The sequence below is a fragment of the Aspergillus multicolor genome, assembly GCF_047715735.1.
Source record: "Aspergillus multicolor strain CBS 133.54 unplaced genomic scaffold BDW74scaffold_4, whole genome shotgun sequence".
NCBI lineage: Eukaryota > Fungi > Ascomycota > Eurotiomycetes > Eurotiales > Aspergillaceae > Aspergillus > Aspergillus multicolor.
The window spans coordinates 449,380-469,113 of record NW_027395955.1 but is presented as its reverse complement, the minus strand read 5'-3'; the positions used below and the strand labels follow the sequence as shown (position 1 = coordinate 469,113).

General features: G+C 51.2%; 9 protein-coding genes and 3 non-coding genes across 12 annotated transcripts; 9 read left to right on the top strand and 3 right to left on the bottom strand.

Moving 5' to 3' along the window:
* The first annotated feature begins 180 nt into the window (after positions 1-180).
* BDW74DRAFT_99116 (uncharacterized protein) lies at positions 181-651 on the top strand. The gene is made up of 2 exons (XM_073734247.1): positions 181-197; positions 249-651. Exon 2 carries the CDS (start codon positions 276-278, stop codon positions 486-488), a length of 213 nt encoding a protein of 70 aa, XP_073587000.1. The 5' UTR covers positions 181-197; positions 249-275; the 3' UTR covers positions 489-651.
* BDW74DRAFT_99113 (phosphatidyl synthase) lies at positions 590-2,481 on the top strand. The gene has a single exon (XM_073734246.1). The coding sequence runs from the start codon at positions 815-817 to the stop codon at positions 2,261-2,263; it is 1,449 nt and encodes a 482-aa protein (XP_073586999.1). The 5' UTR covers positions 590-814; the 3' UTR covers positions 2,264-2,481.
* Positions 2,482-3,337: 856 nt separating this feature from the next.
* On the top strand, positions 3,338-3,426 carry BDW74DRAFT_t67. The gene has a single exon. It is a non-coding gene; the product is annotated as a tRNA-Asp (tRNA).
* A 240-nt stretch (positions 3,427-3,666) lies between these two features.
* Positions 3,667-4,892, top strand: BDW74DRAFT_188414 (alpha/beta hydrolase; the record flags this gene model as incomplete). The annotated part of the gene is made up of 2 exons (XM_073731714.1): positions 3,667-3,874; positions 3,930-4,892. The coding sequence occupies exons 1-2, from the start codon at positions 3,824-3,826 to the stop codon at positions 4,890-4,892; spliced, it is 1,014 nt and encodes a 337-aa protein (XP_073586998.1). The 5' UTR covers positions 3,667-3,823.
* A 735-nt stretch (positions 4,893-5,627) lies between these two features.
* BDW74DRAFT_t68 lies at positions 5,628-5,714 on the top strand. Its single transcript has one exon. It is a non-coding gene; the product is annotated as a tRNA-Asp (tRNA).
* An 823-nt stretch (positions 5,715-6,537) lies between these two features.
* gua1 (GMP synthase (glutamine-hydrolyzing)) lies at positions 6,538-8,603 on the top strand. Its single transcript, XM_073723501.1, has 4 exons — positions 6,538-6,754; positions 6,812-7,299; positions 7,350-7,829; positions 7,883-8,603. The coding sequence occupies exons 1-4, from the start codon at positions 6,690-6,692 to the stop codon at positions 8,449-8,451; spliced, it is 1,602 nt and encodes a 533-aa protein (XP_073586997.1). The 5' UTR covers positions 6,538-6,689; the 3' UTR covers positions 8,452-8,603.
* Positions 8,604-8,776: 173 nt separating this feature from the next.
* BDW74DRAFT_188412 (ABC transporter ATP-binding protein) lies at positions 8,777-12,904 on the bottom strand (the record flags this gene model as incomplete). The annotated part of the gene is made up of 12 exons (XM_073731713.1): positions 8,777-9,460; positions 9,521-9,655; positions 9,689-9,711; positions 9,763-9,878; positions 9,942-10,486; positions 10,592-10,695; positions 10,758-11,232; positions 11,332-11,502; positions 11,567-11,713; positions 11,780-12,059; positions 12,115-12,771; positions 12,831-12,904. The coding sequence occupies 12 exons, from the start codon at positions 12,902-12,904 to the stop codon at positions 8,777-8,779; spliced, it is 3,411 nt and encodes a 1,136-aa protein (XP_073586996.1).
* Positions 12,905-13,462: 558 nt separating this feature from the next.
* BDW74DRAFT_174956 (fungal specific transcription factor domain-containing protein) lies at positions 13,463-15,300 on the top strand (the record flags this gene model as incomplete). Its single annotated transcript, XM_073728170.1, has 7 exons — positions 13,463-13,623; positions 13,695-13,751; positions 13,783-13,878; positions 13,942-14,435; positions 14,514-14,660; positions 14,713-14,879; positions 14,932-15,300. The coding sequence occupies 7 exons, from the start codon at positions 13,463-13,465 to the stop codon at positions 15,298-15,300; spliced, it is 1,491 nt and encodes a 496-aa protein (XP_073586995.1).
* A 241-nt stretch (positions 15,301-15,541) lies between these two features.
* BDW74DRAFT_174955 (uncharacterized protein) lies at positions 15,542-16,200 on the top strand (the record flags this gene model as incomplete). The annotated part of the gene is made up of 2 exons (XM_073728169.1): positions 15,542-15,681; positions 15,741-16,200. 2 exons carry the CDS (start codon positions 15,542-15,544, stop codon positions 16,198-16,200), a joined length of 600 nt encoding a protein of 199 aa, XP_073586994.1.
* A 491-nt stretch (positions 16,201-16,691) lies between these two features.
* BDW74DRAFT_t57 lies at positions 16,692-16,780 on the bottom strand. Its single transcript has one exon. It is a non-coding gene; the product is annotated as a tRNA-Asp (tRNA).
* A 189-nt stretch (positions 16,781-16,969) lies between these two features.
* BDW74DRAFT_147171 (ankyrin repeat domain-containing protein) lies at positions 16,970-18,378 on the bottom strand. The gene has a single exon (XM_073723500.1). The coding sequence runs from the start codon at positions 18,178-18,180 to the stop codon at positions 17,056-17,058; it is 1,125 nt and encodes a 374-aa protein (XP_073586993.1). The 5' UTR covers positions 18,181-18,378; the 3' UTR covers positions 16,970-17,055.
* A 718-nt stretch (positions 18,379-19,096) lies between these two features.
* BDW74DRAFT_174953 (GrpB family protein) lies at positions 19,097-19,720 on the top strand (the record flags this gene model as incomplete). Its single annotated transcript, XM_073728168.1, has 1 exon — positions 19,097-19,720. The coding sequence occupies one exon, from the start codon at positions 19,097-19,099 to the stop codon at positions 19,718-19,720; it is 624 nt and encodes a 207-aa protein (XP_073586992.1).
* Positions 19,721-19,734: the final 14 nt, after the last annotated feature.

Below are 19,734 nucleotides of genomic sequence, written 5' to 3'. Positions count from 1 at the left end.
GGTAATTCAATGACATCACTGTTGGATCGTCATGGCTCCATCGATCTGTGGCCGCTCCACGGGTGGAACTGCCTGCGTGCCAATAAGAAGCGTCAATGGACTCCGCTGTTTCTGGTCCTATCCAATGGCAGTGTCCCCTGAGTTCCTGCGGGTCTTCAGCAATTCGTTTCTGGAGTTCGTCGCGAGACAGCAACCTGGTAATTTTGAAAGCAAAGCTGAGAAATTTCAGGGCTGATATCATTGAGCAGGAGCTGCCTCAGCTTCGTGAAGCTTCGATGGGCGCACAAAGAGCTGCAAGACAAGAAGCTCGCCTCTTCTCTGTGACTCGCTGGGAGCTTGCCGGAGCTGCAAGGTGGCTGATTCTAGCCCTTATCTGGGCTCAAGATAAGACAGGAGGAAGAAAAAGGAGGAAGCAGCGTCAGTGTCAGAGTAAAACCAGCTGTAAATTACTCTTTCTGGCTGCTATGGACCAGTGGATAAGGCTCTAGCTAATGATGATGGCGATAATCCCATGGGATGATATGATGATACAAGGCCCTTTGGGTGGAGCCGGCCATGGTAAGGTATTCACTCACTCACTTGCTCGCAGGGAAAAGACACCACTCCGCCACTGCCTCTGCTGCTCTATTTATTATCCTGCTCCCTCGCCTGCTGCTTCTCTTCTTATCAAATATTCTTTTCTTTGTTGGTCCTCACTTGTTTCAGGCCTCCTCTCCTATCCTATCCTTATATCCTCCAGCGATTCCATCCTTAGTCTCGCTCTCCATTGACATATTCTTACCTCCTTTCTCTCCATTCTCTCAATTCCATCACAATGCCTCGCTTTGAGGACTCTGATTTCGGCGTCGAGGCCTCTCCCTCCGCCCCTGCCCCCCGTGGCTCTACCAACGACACCCGCTCGCCGGGAGACCGTGGCAGCACCGGTGGCCAGCTGCCCATTCCCAACGTCGACAACATCGTTGAGGTTCCTGCTACCCGCAGCTCCATCAGCGATGCCGCTTCCTTCATGCACAACCTGAGCCTGGCACCCTCATCCCGGGACCGCCGCGGCTCTCGCAACTCCTTCGGCACATCCCTCCCTATCCCCCGCTCTCCTCGTGTCTCCCGTCTCTCCTCCGTTGTGCCTGCCGACGTTTCCCGCGACATCCTGGCCTCTCAGATCCAGGACATGTCCAAGGAGAAGGTCGCCGCTGCTAAGAACATGGCTTTCGCTTTCGACATTGACGGTGTGCTTGCTCACGGTAACCACGCCATTGAGGAGGCCAAGCAGGCCCTCAAGATGCTCAACGGCGACAACGAGCTCGGAATCAAGATCCCCTACATTCTCCTGACCAACGGTGGTGGTAAGACCGAGGCTGCCCGCTGCCAGCAGCTCTCCGAGGTCCTCGACCACCCCATCTCCACCGACCAGTTCATCCAGTCCCACACTCCCATGCAGGCTCTGTCCGATTACTACGAGACCGTCCTGGTCTGCGGTGGTGAGGGAACCAAGATCCGTGAAGTGGCCGAGAACTACGGCTTCAAGAACGTCGTCCTCCCCAAGGATATCCAGGCCTGGGACCCCACCGTCTCCCCCTGGAGTACACTCAGCGAGCAGGACCGCGCTGAGGCCAAGCCCCGCGACTTCTCCAAGATCAAGTTCGACGCCATCCTTGTCTTCGCCGACTCCCGCGACTACCAGACCGACTTCCAGGTCATCATTGATCTCCTCCTCTCCGAGGACGGCCGCCTCCTCACTCGCGCCAAGGACCTCACCCAGGGCCGCATCCCCATCTACTTCTCTCAGGGTGACCTGATCATGCCCACAGACCACAAGGGACCCACTCGTCTCACCCAGGGTCTCTACCGTATCTCCATCGAAGCCCAGTACAAGGCTCTGACGGGTCTTGATCTCGAGCGTGTCGTCTACGGAAAGCCCGAAGAGGCTACCTACAAGTACGCCGACGAGGTCCTCCGTTCCTGGATGGAGCAGATCCACAACGAGAACACTCTGCCCGAGAACATCTATATGGTCGGTGACAACCCGGCGTCCGACATCTGCGGTGGTAACATGCACGGCTGGAACACCTGTCTCGTCCGCACCGGTGTCTTCCAGGGCGGCGACAACGACGAGACCAACCCCGCCAACTTCGGCGTCTTCCCCAACGTCCTCGAAGCCGTCAAGGCCGCCGTCCGCAAGGAGCTCGGCCAGGAGTTCAAGTTCAAGTGGAACCCCAAGGTCAACCCTGTCCTGCACGGCAACAACGCCTCCGCTATTGAATAGACGGTTTCACCTTTCTGGATTGATTGACGAAAAACAATTGGCGTTTGGTCGATACATCTCATGTTCCATCTCATTCTTCTTAGACGCACGAGCATACCTGTGCTTTTTTTTTTGGGTTACATTTTTTATGCGCTTACAGGTTGGGCTTCTGATACCAATGTCCTGATTCTTGTGCGGGCTACACAACCTCCCGGCTAGCAGGCTATCACGGTTTTCTTTCTATTTTCTCTCGATATCTCATGTGGCACGATACAATCTAGAATTGGACAAAAATATGTCATCTTTCCTATCTATCATTTTTCTCATTTCCCATTCCTATACGGTAGCGATGTTTTCTTATCTGGACGATTCAGCAGAGTTAATCTACTAGAACCAAAGAATTAGAGTTAGATTCCTTCACCACACAACTCCTATCCAACTTTTCACATAGAAATAGCTCTCTCACCGAACAACCACCTAGGTAATAATAATATCCAATTCCAGCATCGAAAACGTTAACAAATCCATGACGCCATCTTGATGCAGGATCCGCCCGTCCGCATCGTCTTCAAAGCGCAACCCACGGAACCCACTCCTGTCTACCCGAGCATCGCCCGATCAACCAGGCAACTCGTCCACGTATCCCGGTTTGGGGACTGCTCGGGCTTGTTCGAACTCTCCGAGTCAGCGAATACGAGACTGGTTGCGCTTGCGGCTTTTCATCGGCAAATTGTTTATCTAAACTTGCGGTATGAAAGGGTGATCTTGTATGATGGTTGTATGTGGTAGGTAGGTAAAGTTGAGATTCGCCGAACGCCAGCCGGCCGGGATGCCCCGAGGATGAACGGAATCGGATATGGATGGCCTGAAGATGTGCCGATCTTACCGTCCATGTAACGGCTTGACGACTCTTAGCCTTCGCGCAGCTTGATCGCAACTTACCTTGTTGATAGCTGGAATAGTTTTTGGGCTTTATATGCTTTTGATGCAACCAACCTCGTACCTTGCAGTGTAGTCGGCTTATCCGTCCCCATCCTCTAACGTCTGTTTGGTTTAGCTACATATTGCTAAATTTAAAGGAGTAAAATATACAAATCCTCGATGGTCTAACGGTCATGATTTCCGCTTGTCACTTCTAGCAAGAACAAGCGCGGGAGACCTGGGTTCGACTCCCAGTCGGGGAGATTCTTTTTGCTTTTTTCACCCCTGCAGTAGGGCTTGCGTCTGTTTACCTAGGGCTATACTGTATCAGATACAACATTTAGCTGAATAAGTGTTCGCTTTTTCGTCCAACACCATATTTAGCTTCGCCTTAGCTGCGTTTCATTCTTCAACATGACTCATGGTGAGTAGATGGGCTGTGTACCCTGTATAGGGCTTGCGGGTTGCTTAGATGGGTTTGACAATATGAGGATGATTCATTATGGCTATGTTTGCTGTATGTCCGATGCTCTAATGCTGAGGGCTGCTCCGAGCGGAATATGCCTTGTGGATGTCCGAGGTCGTATATAAACGTCCTATTTCGCATGGCAGTAGGGTATCAATACCAACATAGTACTGGATCTTCAGACAGAGATTGCCATGGGATCACTTGGGAAACCTGAGCCAATACACGCCCCGGAATGGCGCGAGGTATGTTCCACCAGAAACCCCTCCACCTGCACACCAGTTGCTAATAAGTATACAGTTCATCGCAGAACTCGGCGACCCCCTCCTCATGCGCGGGGAGACAGTCCCAGAGCTCCACGAAAACTCCAACGAGAACATCCAGAAGTTGCTCGCGAAGTACGACTTCCCATCGCCAGATATGTCAGTGACGGCGGAGGACATTACATTGAAGGATGGCGTCTGGGTGCGCATCTACACACCTCCGGCAGCTGATACCACAACGTCGACCACGACAACGGCCAGTGGCGACAAACAGCCAGAAGACGTCACAGTCTTCCTTCACGGCGGCGGCTGGATCATGGGCAGCGTCGACCACGAGGACATCGGCGTGCGGAAGCTCTGCAAAGCCGTCGGACATAAGATCGTGAGCGTGGGGTATCGACTTGCCCCGAAGCACATGTATCCTGCTGCGCTGGAGGATTGCTTACAAGCGACGCTGTGGACGCTGGAGCATTTTTCTTCAAGTGTTTTCTCCGTCTCGCTAATGGGCGGCTCGGCTGGCGCGAACCTCGCCTTCGGTGTCGCACTGAAACTTTTGGACTCGGGACTCGGTGATAAATTCAAGGGCGTTCATGCGCTTGTCCCTTGCGTCGTTCATCCCGACGCTGTTCCGGCGGCGAAGAAGGCGCAGTTTATGGCGTACGAGGAGAACGCCGATGCGACGGTGAATACGCTGAGCTGTATGCGGTGCTTCCTGAATAGCTATGGGCCGCTGCCGGATGATGTATACTTTTCTGTTCTGTTGCATCCACGGATTGGAGAGTTGAAGAGGGTCTATATTGTGGAATGTGGCGCCGATACGTTGAGGGATGACGCGAGGCTAATGAGGGACGCGCTAATCGAGAAGGGTGTGGAGGTGAGGTATGATGCGTACGCTGGATTCCCGCATTACTTCTGGTCTTATCCCGGGAAGGCGCTTGCGGAGGTGTCTAGAGTGTGTCATGAGAATATGTATGACGGGTTAAGGTGGATTCATGAGTGATTGGGCGCTCGGGATGGAGTATGTTGCCTCGCTTCAAGACCAAATTGACATAGGTTAGTTTATTGAAAATGGACCACTCAAGCAACCATCACTTGGGCCAAATAGTATGACGGGGATGTCTCGAAGTATTACTGAATACAGAGTGTCTCAGGCGGGCTAAGGAAGCGCCTCGAATCTCTACAACCGGAGTACACCATGGCCATAGTCCACTATAGCCACTCAAATGCAAGAAGCATGCATCATCAACCGGTTTACTTTATGTATTGTTATCCTCAAGGTTGGATCGAAGAATGTCACCTGGAGAACGTAGCCCTAGCTGCAGAGGTCATCGAGATCTATTTGCCGTAGCTATCCACCCCCTTGTAAAGTCAATCCAACCGTGTTCGAGTCAATGCTTTGATACACGTCAAGAATGTCAGATGGAATAAACAACACATATTGGACCTGTCCCGGGGGCTACCCTACACCTACTGCATTGATTTGCTGCCGAACACCGCCTGTCTAACAGATAACATGGAATACCTCTCAAAGCGCTAAGAACCGCGCACCTCGAATATAGACCTAAGTATGATGGGCTGGATGCTCATCTGGCAAGGCAGTTCTGTTTCCCCTCCCATCATGATGATGATATCTGTATTTAAAAGGAACGAGCCCTAATTGTATAATCACAAAAAAGAAGCCAGCAAGTAGTAACTTGGATTATATATGCAGAAATGCAAAACGATTTTTATCCAATCCTCGATGGTCTAACGGTCATGATTTCCGCTTGTCACCTATCAGGAACAAGCGCGGGAGACCTGGGTTCGACTCCCAGTCGGGGAGATTGCTTTTTGCTCACCCCTTAGAAAGGGTGGGTACTTCCAGTGTTTCTTTTTGGTCTCGATGGTGGTATCAATAGCTAGCGACATGAAGCCCACCGGATTCAGAGGATCATTGAGAGGAGTTGATCCTTTGGCAGTTGTATGGCCTGCATTGCTGATAAGTAATCGGCCTCATCGTTCCCAAATCAAGTGTCTAGTCGTCTGGTTCCGAGTACCAACTCCAAGCTTACAGGTCATGGCCATAGTAGATTGCACTTCTGACTATGAGTGAGAGCCGTATTGGAAGGGGACGAATCCAGGGTACCTACAACTTACCTATTTCCTCAATATACGGTGGTCATCTGAGCCGTTTATCTGAACCTCCTACTCCAGCATTAATGGAAGTTTGAAACAGGTATAACCCTGAGCATCTACTAGCCTGACCAGGTGTTATATTACAGTTATAGGCCGTCAAAACTTTATCAATCAACGGAGCAGCATTTGCAGCTACCGAAGGGGAGCAGCAACCCTAAGACGCCAGTCAGGCTATCAATTCCAGAACATCTAGGGCCCAAGCCCCGTATAAAGACTCTATCCACCGAGATGTAGTCAGGTTGTGCCCTTCTATTTTCTTCTCTGAACTCCCCAGTGAACAATCAAACTGGCAGGTATCCAAGCATATATACAAGCAGCGATATCGGCACTAGTGCCAGATCTTATCAGATAAGATCTCCAGCCCCTCACAAGATCATGTGAGCGGTGAGTAACCCCGCCAATAAGTCTCTGATAGTAGCGGCAGAATCGGTGATTCATCTTTTTTTTCTTCCTCCGCCATCTCCTTATCAATTGAGTCTGGTCCTTGTCTTTAAGTTGGTCTTGCTCCAGGATATTGCTCAATTCTACAGCAGCATATCCACTCCTAATCCAACAATATCTGGTCCCCACTGACCAGTGTATCCATCACACTCTTCGAAGCGAGCCGTATCTGTATCCCACCATGGCGACGGAGGCACCTCACAACACGTTCGACACGATCCTCGTGTTGGACTTTGGGTCCCAATAGTATGCGCTCTCCAATGCCAGTCCGAAATATGCGAGGCGTACTGACTCCGACCTCAGCACCCACCTCATCACCCGCCGCCTGCGCGAAATCAATGTCTACTCCGAGATGCTCCCGTGCACCCAGAAGCTCGCCGATCTCGGCTGGAAGCCTAAGGGAATCATCCTCTCCGGCGGTCCCTACTCCGTCTACGAGGACGGTGCTCCTCACGCCGACCCTGCGTTCTTCGAGCTCGGTGTCCCCATCCTCGGTATCTGTTACGGTCTTCAGGAGCTCGCCCACCGCCTGCACGCGGACAACGTCGTTGCCGGTACTGCTAGGGAATACGGTCACGCCGACCTGAAGGCTACCAGGTTCGGCGGTCACGTTGACAAGCTCTTCGAGGACATTGAGGGCGATATGACCGTCTGGATGTCTCACGGTGACAAGCTCCGCAACCTGCCCGAGGGCTTCCACACCATCGGTACCACCCAGAACTCCGAGTACGCCGCTATCGCGCACAAGTCCGACCCCATATACGGCATTCAGTTCCACCCCGAGGTTACTCGTGAGTACCCAGTCACAAAGAAGGCGGGCTCGGATACTGACATCGTCCAGACACCCCTCAAGGTGGACAGCTCCTGAAGAACTTCGCAGTCGGCATCTGCGGTGCCGAGCAGAAGTGGACCATGGCCGAGTTCATCGGCCAGGAGATCCAGCGCATCCGCTCTCTCGTCGGCCCTGACGGACAGGTCCTTGGTGCCGTCAGCGGTGGTGTCGACTCGACCGTCGCCGCCAAGCTGATGACCGAGGCCATCGGCGACCGATTCCACGCCGTCCTCGTCGACAACGGCTGCATGCGCCTGAACGAGTGCGAAAAGGTCAAGGAGGTCCTTCAGGCCCAGATGGGCATCAACCTGACTGTCGTCGACGCCGGAGCGGAGTTCCTCGCTGGCCTCAAGGGCGTGCACGACCCCGAGCAGAAGCGCAAGTTCATCGGCGGCAAGTTCATCGACGTCTTTGAGGAGGAGGCCCGCAAGATCGAGGCCAAGAGCTCCGGAAAGGTCGAGTGGTTCCTTCAGGGCACCCTCTACCCTGGTACGTCACCCAAACCATGAACCTTCTCTACGTTTGCTAACAAAGTGTGCTAGATGTGATCGAATCCATCTCCTTCAAGGGCCCCTCCCAAACCATCAAAACCCACCACAACGTCGGCGGCATCGCCGAGCGCCTGATGCGCGGCCACGGCCTCAAGCTCATCGAGCCCCTGCGCGAGCTCTTCAAAGACGAAGTCCGCGAACTCGGCCGCCAGCTCAACATCTCCGCCGAGCTCGTCGGCCGCCACCCCTTCCCGGGCCCCGGAATCGCCATCCGCGTCCTCGGCGAAGTCACCCCCGAAAAGGTCGAAATGGCTCGCAAGGCCGACCACATCTTCATCTCCATGATCCGCGAAGCCGGCATCTACGACGAGATCGGGCAGGCGTATGCGGCGCTTGATCCGTCCCGCGCTGTCGGTGTCATGGGTGATAAGCGCGTGTATGCGAATATCATTTTGCTGCGCGCGATCTCCACAAAGGACTTTATGACTGCGACGCCGTACCCGTTTACCTATGAGTTCTTGTCGAAGGTTTCGACGAGGATCGTTAATGAGGTTGCGGGTGTTTGTCGCGTTTGTTACGATTACACGAGTAAGCCGCCTGGAACTATTGAGATGGAGTAAGGGTGTACCTATGCTCTGTGGTTTTAGGGGATAGAGTGTATCGGTCTAAGTTAGAGGATGGGAAAAGTTCTACTACATACATAGATGGGGGGTTTTATACTTTACGAGATATAGTTTATGATTACAGCCAATGCCATGCATACATTCTTCACGCTTTACTACCTCGTCTCTTTTACTAGGTCAGCATATTGAGACATGGGCCGGATACCCCCGGGCTCTCACACAGGCCCACAAAAAAAGCAACACAGTCTATCCTCGATCCATCAGATTTCCAGCCTCTATAGTAGTAATGTCTATACAGTTCGCAGATAACCCGAGTAACTTCCTATCCCAAATCTAGCCTTTGCGCCTCACACATTCCCGAATAAACACCCCCCTGACGGACCAATTCATCATGTCTTCCCATCTCCACGACCCTCCCGCCCATAAACACAAAGATGCAGTCCGCCTCTCGAACAGTAGACAGTCTATGCGCCACAGCAATTATAGTCTTGTCTCCATCCTTAGCCGCGTCCATTAATGCAGCCTGTACCACGCGTTCAGACTCCGTATCCAGCGCGCTCGTTGCCTCATCTAAGAGAATTATGCTGGGTTCGCGGATTAGGGCTCGTGCGATGGCGATGCGCTGCCGCTGGCCGCCGGAGAGTTTACTTCCGCCTGTGCCGCACGGAGTGTGGAGGCCCTCAGGGAGGGATGTGATGAAGTCCCAGACGTTTGCGGCGCGACAGGCGGCTTCGACTCTTTGTGTGCTGGGCGTATTTACATTGTCTGGTGGCATGTCGAGACCGTGCAAGATATTCTCTAGGATTGTTCCGGGGAATAGGGTTGGTTCCTGCTGAACGAGAGCAATCTGCTTCCTGTATGCGAGCGGGTTCAAACTTGGAACGGCCGTATAATTCAGGGCTATGGTGCCCTGTGTCGGGTCGTAGAAGCGCTCGAGGAGGGAAACCATGGTGCTTTTTCCACACCCGGAGGCGCCCACGAAGGCGACGAATTGTCCCTTTTGAATCTGTTTCCGACCTCAGGTAAGCATTATAGATGAGAGTTAGCAGTAGTCAAAGCAAGGTACCTTTAAGGAGATGCCTTTTAGGACATGGGTGTCCGGGGCCAGAGGATACGAGAAATGAACATTGCTGAAGCCGATAGATTGCAAGTCCTTTGGCGGGTGTTTATCCTTGTTGTCGTCTGTTTCCTGGATCAAGGGCTGAAGGCTTTGAACCTAGAAGTAATAGTTGACGGCAGCATTCGCCTTGGTGAAGCCTGTATAATCCTGTCAGCAATAACGCTATCCATGTTTTAGGTACAACATACTGCTTGAGAAGCTGAATAGCTGCCCCGCCGCCTGGCCAGAGAAATATACTCCCATAAACGAGACGATAAATTGATAGAAGTTGATGTTTCCCTCGCTTATGAGTTTAGATCCCCACCTAGTTACATGGAGTCAGCTTAGGTTGATCTGGACCTCGAGCGGATACAAAGTGGCAACTCACCAAAACCCTGAAGCCAATATGAAATACTCAATCGACTGTGTCAGCGCAAACCAAACCATCATACTAAATAGCGACAGCGTAGATGATCGAAGCGCCGAATCAAGTTCGTAGGTATACTTCTGTAGGGTTACCTCTTCCATGGCCAAGGAGGAGATGGTACGAATGGAGAGCACCGCTTCAGAGGCAATCGACGCGCTCTGCGAGAATCTCTTTCCCATATCGCCGTCCATTTTTGTTTCCAGGCGAATGCGGACGTAGCCAGCTAGAAGCATTGGCGGCAATCCGACAAATACCCCCATGACTCCTAGCTTCCAGGATGTTACCAAGGACAAGATACTGCAGGCTAGCACGTTGATCATGGACATGACAACTAGGGAGATGTTAAAACCCATTAGCTCGAAAATCGCCTGGGGGTAGGCATCTAGCCGCTCTGTTAGGGCACCAATGCCATTTTCGGGGCGGTCGAAAAAGCGCAAATCTTGTTTCAAGATGAATTCGAGAATATCCTGTCTGAGGTTCCTGCTCAAAGACTGGGTCCTGTTAGTCTAAGTGAAACGGTCAAGTGGCTGTGGAGTAATACGTGCCTGCGCAACGACGTTGGTAGCCCAGCCCATCGCAGCATTGATAAGAAGGCAACCAATAGCCATGACAAGGTACATAAGAGCAATGAAGTTGCCTCTGTCGACCATATTATCCGAGGAGAATATGTCCATCACACTTGCCAACAGGAGCGCTTGGCCGGGGTACACGGCGGCTAGAGACATGGTATTAGCCAGGATACGGGTACAGGCAGGACCTGCCAGGCGGGGGTCCTACCTCCTATCACACAAGAGGCAAAAGTAAGCAGGTACCAATATATCAGCTCCGGCGTGGCAATGATCAGTTTCGTAATGTTGCGGAGCAAGCCAGCTTTTGGTGCCAAACTGTAGTCCTCGCGCTTCTGTAGTTCGCCCAATTGCTGAGCCGTCGCTATGCGGTCTCGAGTGACGGGCAGTGCAGTTTCCGACTCCTCTCTGGATACCTCATACATACCAGGCTCGGCTTCCTCTGGCGCTTGCACTGTAGAAAGATCTTGAGCTCTGACTAGATTGCCATATGTCCCTCCGCGCGCAATCAATTCCTCATGGCGGCCCTGCTCCACAATCCTCCCCTTTGACATGACCACAATATTGTCAGCATTCCGGATCGTAGCCAACTTATGAGCGATTACGATCGTAGTACGATTTTGCGATGCACAATCCAATGCTTGCTGCACAATCCCTTCAGCGTGCGGGTCCAGGGCGCTGGTTGCCTCGTCCAGTCAGAGGATCTTGGGTTCGGAGATAATACTGCGTGCAATAGCAATGCGCTGTTTCTGGCCTCCTGATAGTAAACCTCCTTTCTAGCCGACTAGTGACAGATAGCCATTTGGCAGGTTCATGATAAACCCGTGAGCATATGCAATATTTGCTGCATTTTCCACCCGTTGTTTCCTGATCTCGTACGAGGCGCTTTCCCAAGGTGTACCGACGAGGCCGTTGGCTATGTTATCAAACACGCTGCCGTTGAAGAGGACGGGTTCCTAAAAGTGCTTAGAGGAGAGTACATCCAGATAAACATGCAAGAAGGTGAAGTGAAGAATTTACCTGCTGTACAAGTCGAATATTGGTACGTAGCCATTTCAGGTTAAGTTGCTCAATGTTCGCCCCATCGAGCCTAATGGTACCAGACTGCGGGTCATACCAGCGTTCCAATAATCCCACGATTGTGCTCTTGCCGGAACCACTTGTTCCCTAAGCCCTAAAGCGTTAGCACAGCTTAGACCATTGATAGAGGACATGAGTTGTTGAAGAACATACCACAAGAGCAGTGACCTTACCAGCAGGAATGCGCAGCGAGAAGTCATCGAGCACACGCACATTAGGTCTTGTGGGGTAGCTAAACTGAACATGGTTGATCTCCAGTGTGCCAGTTGTCGTAGTAGGCCTATCTCCTCGGTGTTCAAACGGGTTGATCTCAGACTCTCTGTCTATGAGCGTGAATAGTTCCGAAGCTGCACTCGCAGCTCGAGTAAAAGTGATGGCATGAGGTGCGATTGCGGTAATGGTGCTCGCAGCGATGATGACGGAGAACAGGACCCTAAACAAACATCAGTTTGCCACGTTGTGCAATGGAAGAAGTCACCAGTATATACGTGAAAACAGTCCCAATATCGGGAATCTCTCCATCAGCCAACATCCGTATGCCTTGCCAGAAGGCGAGGCCCGTACCAGCGTACAACACAAAGAATTCACCGCCAAACATGACCCCATATAACGGGCTCCTCTTAATTCCCAAGTTATAGGCGTCATCGAGGTATTTTGAGTACTTATAAACAACTCTTGGTCGGAGACTGAACGCATGGATGGCTCGGATACCGCCCAGGATATTCTCTGCGTAGGTACCAGCCTGCGCGTAGGCTTTGAGAATCTTCGCCTCAATCTGCGCATCGAAAATACCCACGACCCCGCCAATAACTAAGAACGCGGGGATCACACAGATAATGATAATAGTCAGCTTCCAGTGGGTCACAAAGGCGAGTATGAAAGCTGCGGTAAACGTGGCCAGAGCCTGAATGAAGACGCCGAGCTTTTCTGAAATCGCAGAGTGCACGAGTTTCCCATTGGAAGTAGCCTGCATGGCAATCGAACCACTGACTCCTTGATCAAAGTATCCTGTCTCTTGACCCAATGCAGCGCGGAGGTATTGGTAGCGAATGTTGCGGACCAGGCGATGCCCGACGAAAGTCAACAAAGAAGCGTAGAGATATGTGCAGCCGAAGCGTGCTATGCCTATATAAACAAAATAAAGACTGATGTAGCGGCAATCAGTAGGGCCCTCCCAAATGGAGGACGGGTTGAGTCCACTCACGAAGATCGACTGACTCGACTCATGAAATCAACCGGTAAGCCCGAACCAATTGACGAGCCACTGAGTAAAGTCATGAAGTCGCCAATGACAAGATTCACCATGGCCAGAGCGACGCCTGACCCGATTGCAGCCAGTACACCGAGGGCTCCGAGAACATAGTCGAGTTTGTGGCCAAAGGTAAAGACTCGCTGCAATGCAACTTACTGTTAGCTTTTGCCCTTGTTATGGACAGGTCAGATCATAGTCCTACTTACCAGGTAGTTCCTGAAAGCTGACTGCTGCCCACTCGAGTTTTCATCGGCGCCTGACGACGTTATAGACTGCGGAAGTATCACCACCTTGTCCGTTTCGACTGCCATCGTAAAAGGGTAGCAGGTGGATAAATTAGGATAGGGTAGGTAACGAGCGAATACAAAACACAACAAAGAAAAACAACAAAGGTCGCAGGTAAGTAAGGAGGTAGAAGGAAAACTTGAAAGTGGTCATCGCAAAAGAAGTGTTGGGGGTCTGTTAAGAGTTTATATATTGGCATTGTGAAGGACGCCCCTGAAGCCACGCAGGAATCGACGGAGAAGCGCACTCTGGGCATAGCGAAACCGCACATTGCAGAAAGCCACCTCCAAGAAACAATGATGGAGCCATGTAGAGCTGATTCGGAATGCGGAGTCTACGGGGAGCGCGATGCGGAACGCGCGGGCTCCAGGCTCCGGGCTGGGGGAACAACTTCTACCTCCCCTTTCTCTTTCTTGCTCACCTCTCCTAGTAATCGATTATCCTACAATGTCTCAGTCAGGTACTATCCTAAAAAGAGCTGTCAGTTGTGACTTGGAATCCAAAGACCATACGCTAATTTAATCCACCTAGTGCGATCACTGCCGCCACCGCAAAGTCCGCCACACCAACTACCCTAGGGCCATCTAGGTACGATTCAATATATGCTAACTCTACGCAGATTCGCTGTGACCGAACTCTCCCTTGCTCTGGCTGTCGAGCATCTGGCACACACTGTGTTGCTTCGAAAGGAATTGAGAAACCGAAGCAAGCCCGGGTTCTTATATCTTCGCAGTAGTACGTAACCAGCACCTGTTTGTTTCACATACTTACTGTCTAGTGAACGCAAAATCGACCTTATCGAGCAGAAGCTCGACCGCTTGGGCAACCTCGTGGAGGCATCATCCTTTCAGGTCTCCAAGCTGGATTCAAAGCCTCGAGATACAGAACGTCCCCCCATCTGCACAGCATCGTCATCCCAAACCCCCGCCACGAAGCCCATTACTCAACTGTATTTACCAAAGGCCGGAACTTATGTAAACGGGCCAACAGAACAAGAAGAGTCTCTGAAAGGCCAGTCGTCACTCTCTGCGCATTCGTCGTTTGCTCTGGACTTTTTGCACAACGCCGTTGGGACTGAGCAAGGCAATGGTGCCGACTCTGAGTTCCGAACACTTCTTGATATTATTTCACCAATAGTCGATGCTTTTACCACGCACCCCGTTCGACCGTTGCCACTGTTTCCAAACGCCAGACTAGAGCAACGTACGGAGGTCCAGGACAGCGGGATGCCACCAATTCAGACAGCTGTCGCGCTCTTACGGTTAGCGGAGAGTACGTATACTCTGCCGAGTGGGCTAGTTTTGTACGCCTAACCTTCGTGTCTATGTAACTGATGGCCTCGGATAATAGACGATAATAATGTTGACCTTGAATGGACGAGCCAATTCTTCAAGAAGTTCCTCCCATCGCAGAGCTTATCAGATTTGTGTCTGAAGATATATTTCTGTGAAGACTATACCCCTGCTGAGTTTATCATAATTTATGTGGCTCTCTACTGTAAGTCCCCTCAACCAAACCAGACGGAACTAACCTAGAACAATCCAAAAAGTTCTCGGTAGCTGCATTTCAAATGCAAATAAATTCCATGGACATCTTACGAAACAGGACTACGAGGTCTTGATGTCCACATGCCAGATGAATCTTGAGACGGCTCTCTCCAATCTCTCCTTATTCATGGACCCTAGCTACGAGATGCTACTCGCACTTACCTTGAGCGTATGTAACATGTACTGGCACTGACCCTGTCTCATGTTAACTCTATGGGAAGGCCATATATGCCCTGGACAGTTCGAGGAACTCCCTAGCATCCGTAATAGTACGGGCGGCGTCACACGCCACCAGAGTTTTGGAGTATCACTCGCAGAATGTGGGGATGGATGCTTCGGGTGAGTTAAATACCAAAGGTTTGCTCTTTTGGATCATCTACTTTCTCGAAAAGATGCTGTCCCTGCGCACCGGTCGAACCTCCTCCATTGTGGATACCGAGATTACCCTGCCCTTACCCCAAGCCAGTCCCTCATTGCAGTTCGACTTCATGGATTCCATACGCAGCTCTATCAAAGTTGCGGGCCTGGCTGGTAGAGTCTATACCGAGCTATATTCCAGGGAAGCGCTTTCTCTTCCAGCAGTCGTATGAGGACAGCGCGCGAGAAGCCTGTCCCAAGAGCTTGACCAGGTCACCAAGGAGGCGAGGATCGCAAATGTACGCCCAGTTCCCCGTTGATTCAGCAAAGCAGCACAACTAAAAATCCCTTTCTCATATCTAGGAGTTATGGGCTCAGTCTTCCACCCGTCCATGCGTGCAAAGAACCATCAAGTCCACGTGCATGTCCGAGGAAGTCCTCCGACTATCAATGGCCACTCTCATACACCGAGCCATGCCTGTACAAAGCTTCTATTCGTCAGCATTTACTGAGGAATGCGTTTCCTCTGCGAAAGCTGCTCTGAGAAGCCACCAGGCATTTATTGTGGAGTTTGGGGTCGGAGACTCCATAGTCTTAGCCGGGCACATTACTTGGTAAGTTGATACGCGCTAGATTGAGTATTATTGATGTTTCTAGCTCACTGGATTGATAGGTCAATTCTTTTCGTTCCCTTTGTCCCTTTCATCATTCTCTTCGGCCACAGTATTGAGACCGGGGACGTGGAGGACTTGGACAGCATGTGGGCCTTCGTGGCATCAATACAGTCGGCATGTCCGCATTCACCAGCAATTGCAAAGCACTATCGTCTCTTCCAGGTTTTCTGCAACGTCGCTACGCGGTACTGCGAGCTCAAAGCACGGCCGACAAGTTTGCAGCCAGAACAGCTGGCGCTGAGAATGGAGCTGGACTCGCAGCTGAGTACATTCGGCTTTCAACCTCCGCCACTTCCTCCTCTCTCAGCCGGCAATGGGGTCTCAGATGAAGGATATGGATCCACGGTTGCGGCTCCTATAAGCCAGGGGGGCGATGCCTCTGGAGACATGTTCAGCCTGGGCGATTGGTTCTCTTTCAGCCAGAATATGATGGCCCTCCTGGATAATAATAATGTGTGATACGTGGATCTATATAGAACAGCTGGATAATTTGAACATTTGATGTGCAACCCATCCCAGGCCCCTGTCCATAAGTCTTCATCGAAGCGGAGGCAGACCCGCTCGAAACCCTAACCATGACCTTATTCGGCGAGGTACAGCCACTGCTCCCGCGCTCGCTTCAAAGGAGCCGCGATAGAAACTGAAATAGGTCGCAGGACCCAGACCAGGAAAGGGCCCGCGAGAACATTATAAAGGCGGGACAGAGAACGGAATCGCGACAAGGACAGAGCCTAGGAGGAGTGCGACGGCATGGAGCGGAAATTGTCTGCGTATTTCACCTCGTTGCTCTGGCTGCCGGCGCCGGCGCCGCCCCCCTCCCAAGTCTAGGTACTTGATATAGGTCGATAGCCGGTGATATTCCTCCCTAACAGGTCGACTGTGTGCGCTTCTAAAGATTGGACTAGCTGGGCTTGCCACTAGAAAGTAATTCAGAAGAAAAAAAAAGAAATCTCCCCGACTGGGAGTCGAACCCAGGTCTCCCGCGCTTGTTCTTGCTAGAAGTGACAAGCGGAAATCATGACCGTTAGACCATCGAGGAATGGATGAAAAAGATTATCAGTTCTTGACATGATAGAGCAAACAAATACTTTAGAGGTTATGTATTAGAGAACGAGTAGAGGTTTAGGGCTAGGGCCTCCCCTCCCTTAGCTTGGGTGTAAGGCATGGTTCTAGGTAAGTAGCATCCAAAATCATTAAATCTTGCTATTTAAGCCATGGCCCACGGTTTCTCCTTTTAGCTGTCAATACGACAGGCACAGCAGTAACTGTTTAGTAGATATCAACGCGAATAGTTACTGTCTGAAATCGCCCTGCTTAATACATGCATGAGTGCAGGGAAAAGTAAGACTTCATGTAAGGCGACAGCCATTCAATCTCAAGCCCCTCCGCTGCTCTTAGCAGTAAATCCACCACTTGACCCCAACCACGTTTCTCAGCAAGCTGCAATGCCGTATCCCCATGACTGTCAACAGCATTGGGGTCTGCCCCCAGTTTGAGCAAAGGTCTCACGAAAAGCTCTGCATTTCGAGTTTCGCTGCACAGTATCTCATGAAGTAGAGTGCGCCCTTCGCAAACCATATCTATATCACCACCGTCCTTGACAAGCTTTTCAAGGACTTCATTTGCCTGACTAGCCATATAAATTACCATCAGTGCTTCAGTATCAGAGGGGAAGTTAAGTAGTGTAGCGAAGCAAGCCCGCATAGGCTGGTATTCGCGTGGTAGTGTCACTGCCAGTTTTGAGTTGGCGTCGTGCTCTAAGAGCGTGCGAACTGCTTCTGAGCTGCATTTCATGGCAGCGTAGTAAAGGGCCGTTTGGTGCTGTCCGTCCAATTGAGCAACCGGTGCGCCGTGCTCCAACAGGTACTCGATGACCGGCAAGTCATCATTCATGGCCGCATGGTGCAGTAACGTTTTTCCAGATTCGTCTTCTGCTCCAACGTCAAGACCAGCAATCTCGAAAGTAGCGTGGAGTGTAGGTACTTTCATCCATCCGTCCCTGATACTTCGGAACACAGATGCTTTAGGGTGAACTGGGTCCAGGTACTCGCCGGCCCCGCTGTCATGGCATAAGTCGTATATAGCGGACAGAAGAGATTGATCCATAAAATCCTGGCCACCAATTGCTGACTCCCAAAGTGAAGCAAATGGCCTGTCCCCCCACGGTACTCTATTATAGCCATGGCGCATAATGAGCTCCAAAGTTTGCATCCCTCCAATAGCGGCGAAATGCATCAAAGTCCACCAAATCTCAACCGTAGATCCAGAGCCTCTCTCTTCGTATGTTCGACTTGCGAGTTGATTGATATCTGCTCCTCTGTCCAAAAGCCATTCAGCAGCCGATACATGGCCTTTTCCGAGTGCTACGTGAAGGAGAGTCGGTAGTTTGTCTTCAGAAACCAGTTCTAAGACTGTGTCAGGCGAGACAAGAAGCTCCATAATGATCCGAGGTACTTAGGTCGTGATCAACAGATAGCTTGAATAGTTTCTGCATTGAGGCCAGGCTGTGTCTTGCAGCTGCACTGCGGAGGGTTATAGCTCTGTCCTCTGCCGTCGCATTCCCAAGTCGCCATAATTCTCGGTTCAGACGAAGATGTAGTGCTTGCATGTTCGGAGCAGATTGTTGATATGCCGCGGGTACAGGCTTTTGCACAGGGCCAGGTGTATGTCTTCGGGGAGTTCGAGGAAGGGGCACATGATGACACCAGCAGTTTGAGGAAATTGAGAAGCAGAAAGGAAAGAAGAACTGTTGATTAGGTAGATATCTTGGTGTTTGATGTTGCCCTTCTTGGTTGAGAGCGAGTAAGTTAATGAGGATCAAATGAAGTGGCTAAGATCCTCTAGCATCGCGAGTATCGAGGACGAGTGATATCGGACTCGCGATGAGGGAGTCGATTGCCGGGTCAAACTAGTGAGAGAGAGTAAGAGAAGATATTCATGGGACGGAGTGAGATGGATGTTGAGAGAAGTGAGCAAGTGAGGTGAGGATGCAAGGTGAGATGGAAGTTAGTAGCAAGTGAGGTGGAAGTAAGATACCTAACAAAGTAGGTCCTTAATTAGGCAGTGGAAGCTTTCAAATTTGTATATCATAGATATGCTTGTTTATGCCTGGGTATCCAATAGTCATAAGAACAGCCGTTATCCCATTGGGTACCTGGGTAATCAATTCTGCATACTCCGGGTGAGCCTCGTGTTCTGGGCGCCTGGCGTAGCCATAAGTAAGCGCTAAAACACGGAAGAAAAGCATTTATAGCGTCAGACTGCCCAGCCTAGGCTGCGCCAAACCATCGTTCTTACCATATCCTTTTGCTACTGTGCCCCTCTACGCACAACGAAAGCACAGAATAAAAACAACATGGCACCAAACCCCGCAACCCAATACATCAACATCAACACTGCCAATGTCGAAATAATCTCTAAGCGACCCCAGAAATGCATCGAGATCGTTGAGCCCGACCCTACATGGCCCGCTGCTTTTGCTGTCCTCGAAGCACGCATCAAAGCTGCAATATCTCAAGACAACCTTGTCTACATTCAACACGTTGGAAGCACCAGTGTTCCCAACTTGCCCGCAAAGGCTGTCATTGATATCGACGTAGTTGTCGCCGATCCTACAGCAGAAGAAACGTATGTCGCAGCGCTCGAAAAGGCTGGGTTTCAGTTCCTCCTCCGCGAACCTCCGTGGTATGAGCACCGGCTGTTTGGATGCGACGACCCCTATGCCAATGTCCATGTCTTCGGGCCTGATAGTCCTGAGGTGGTGAGGCACGGGCTCTTTCGAGACTGGCTGAGAGACCCGAAGAATGAAGTTGATAGGGAGTTATATGCCAATGTTAAACGGCAGGCGGCAAGTGAAAGTCGTAAAGTAGGGGAGACGGTGAACGAGTATAATGAACGGAAGGAGCCTGTCATTAGAGAGATTTTGAAGAAGGTGTTTGAGGCGCATGGGCTGCTGGGGTATGATCCGACGAACACCTAAATGGTGATTCACAA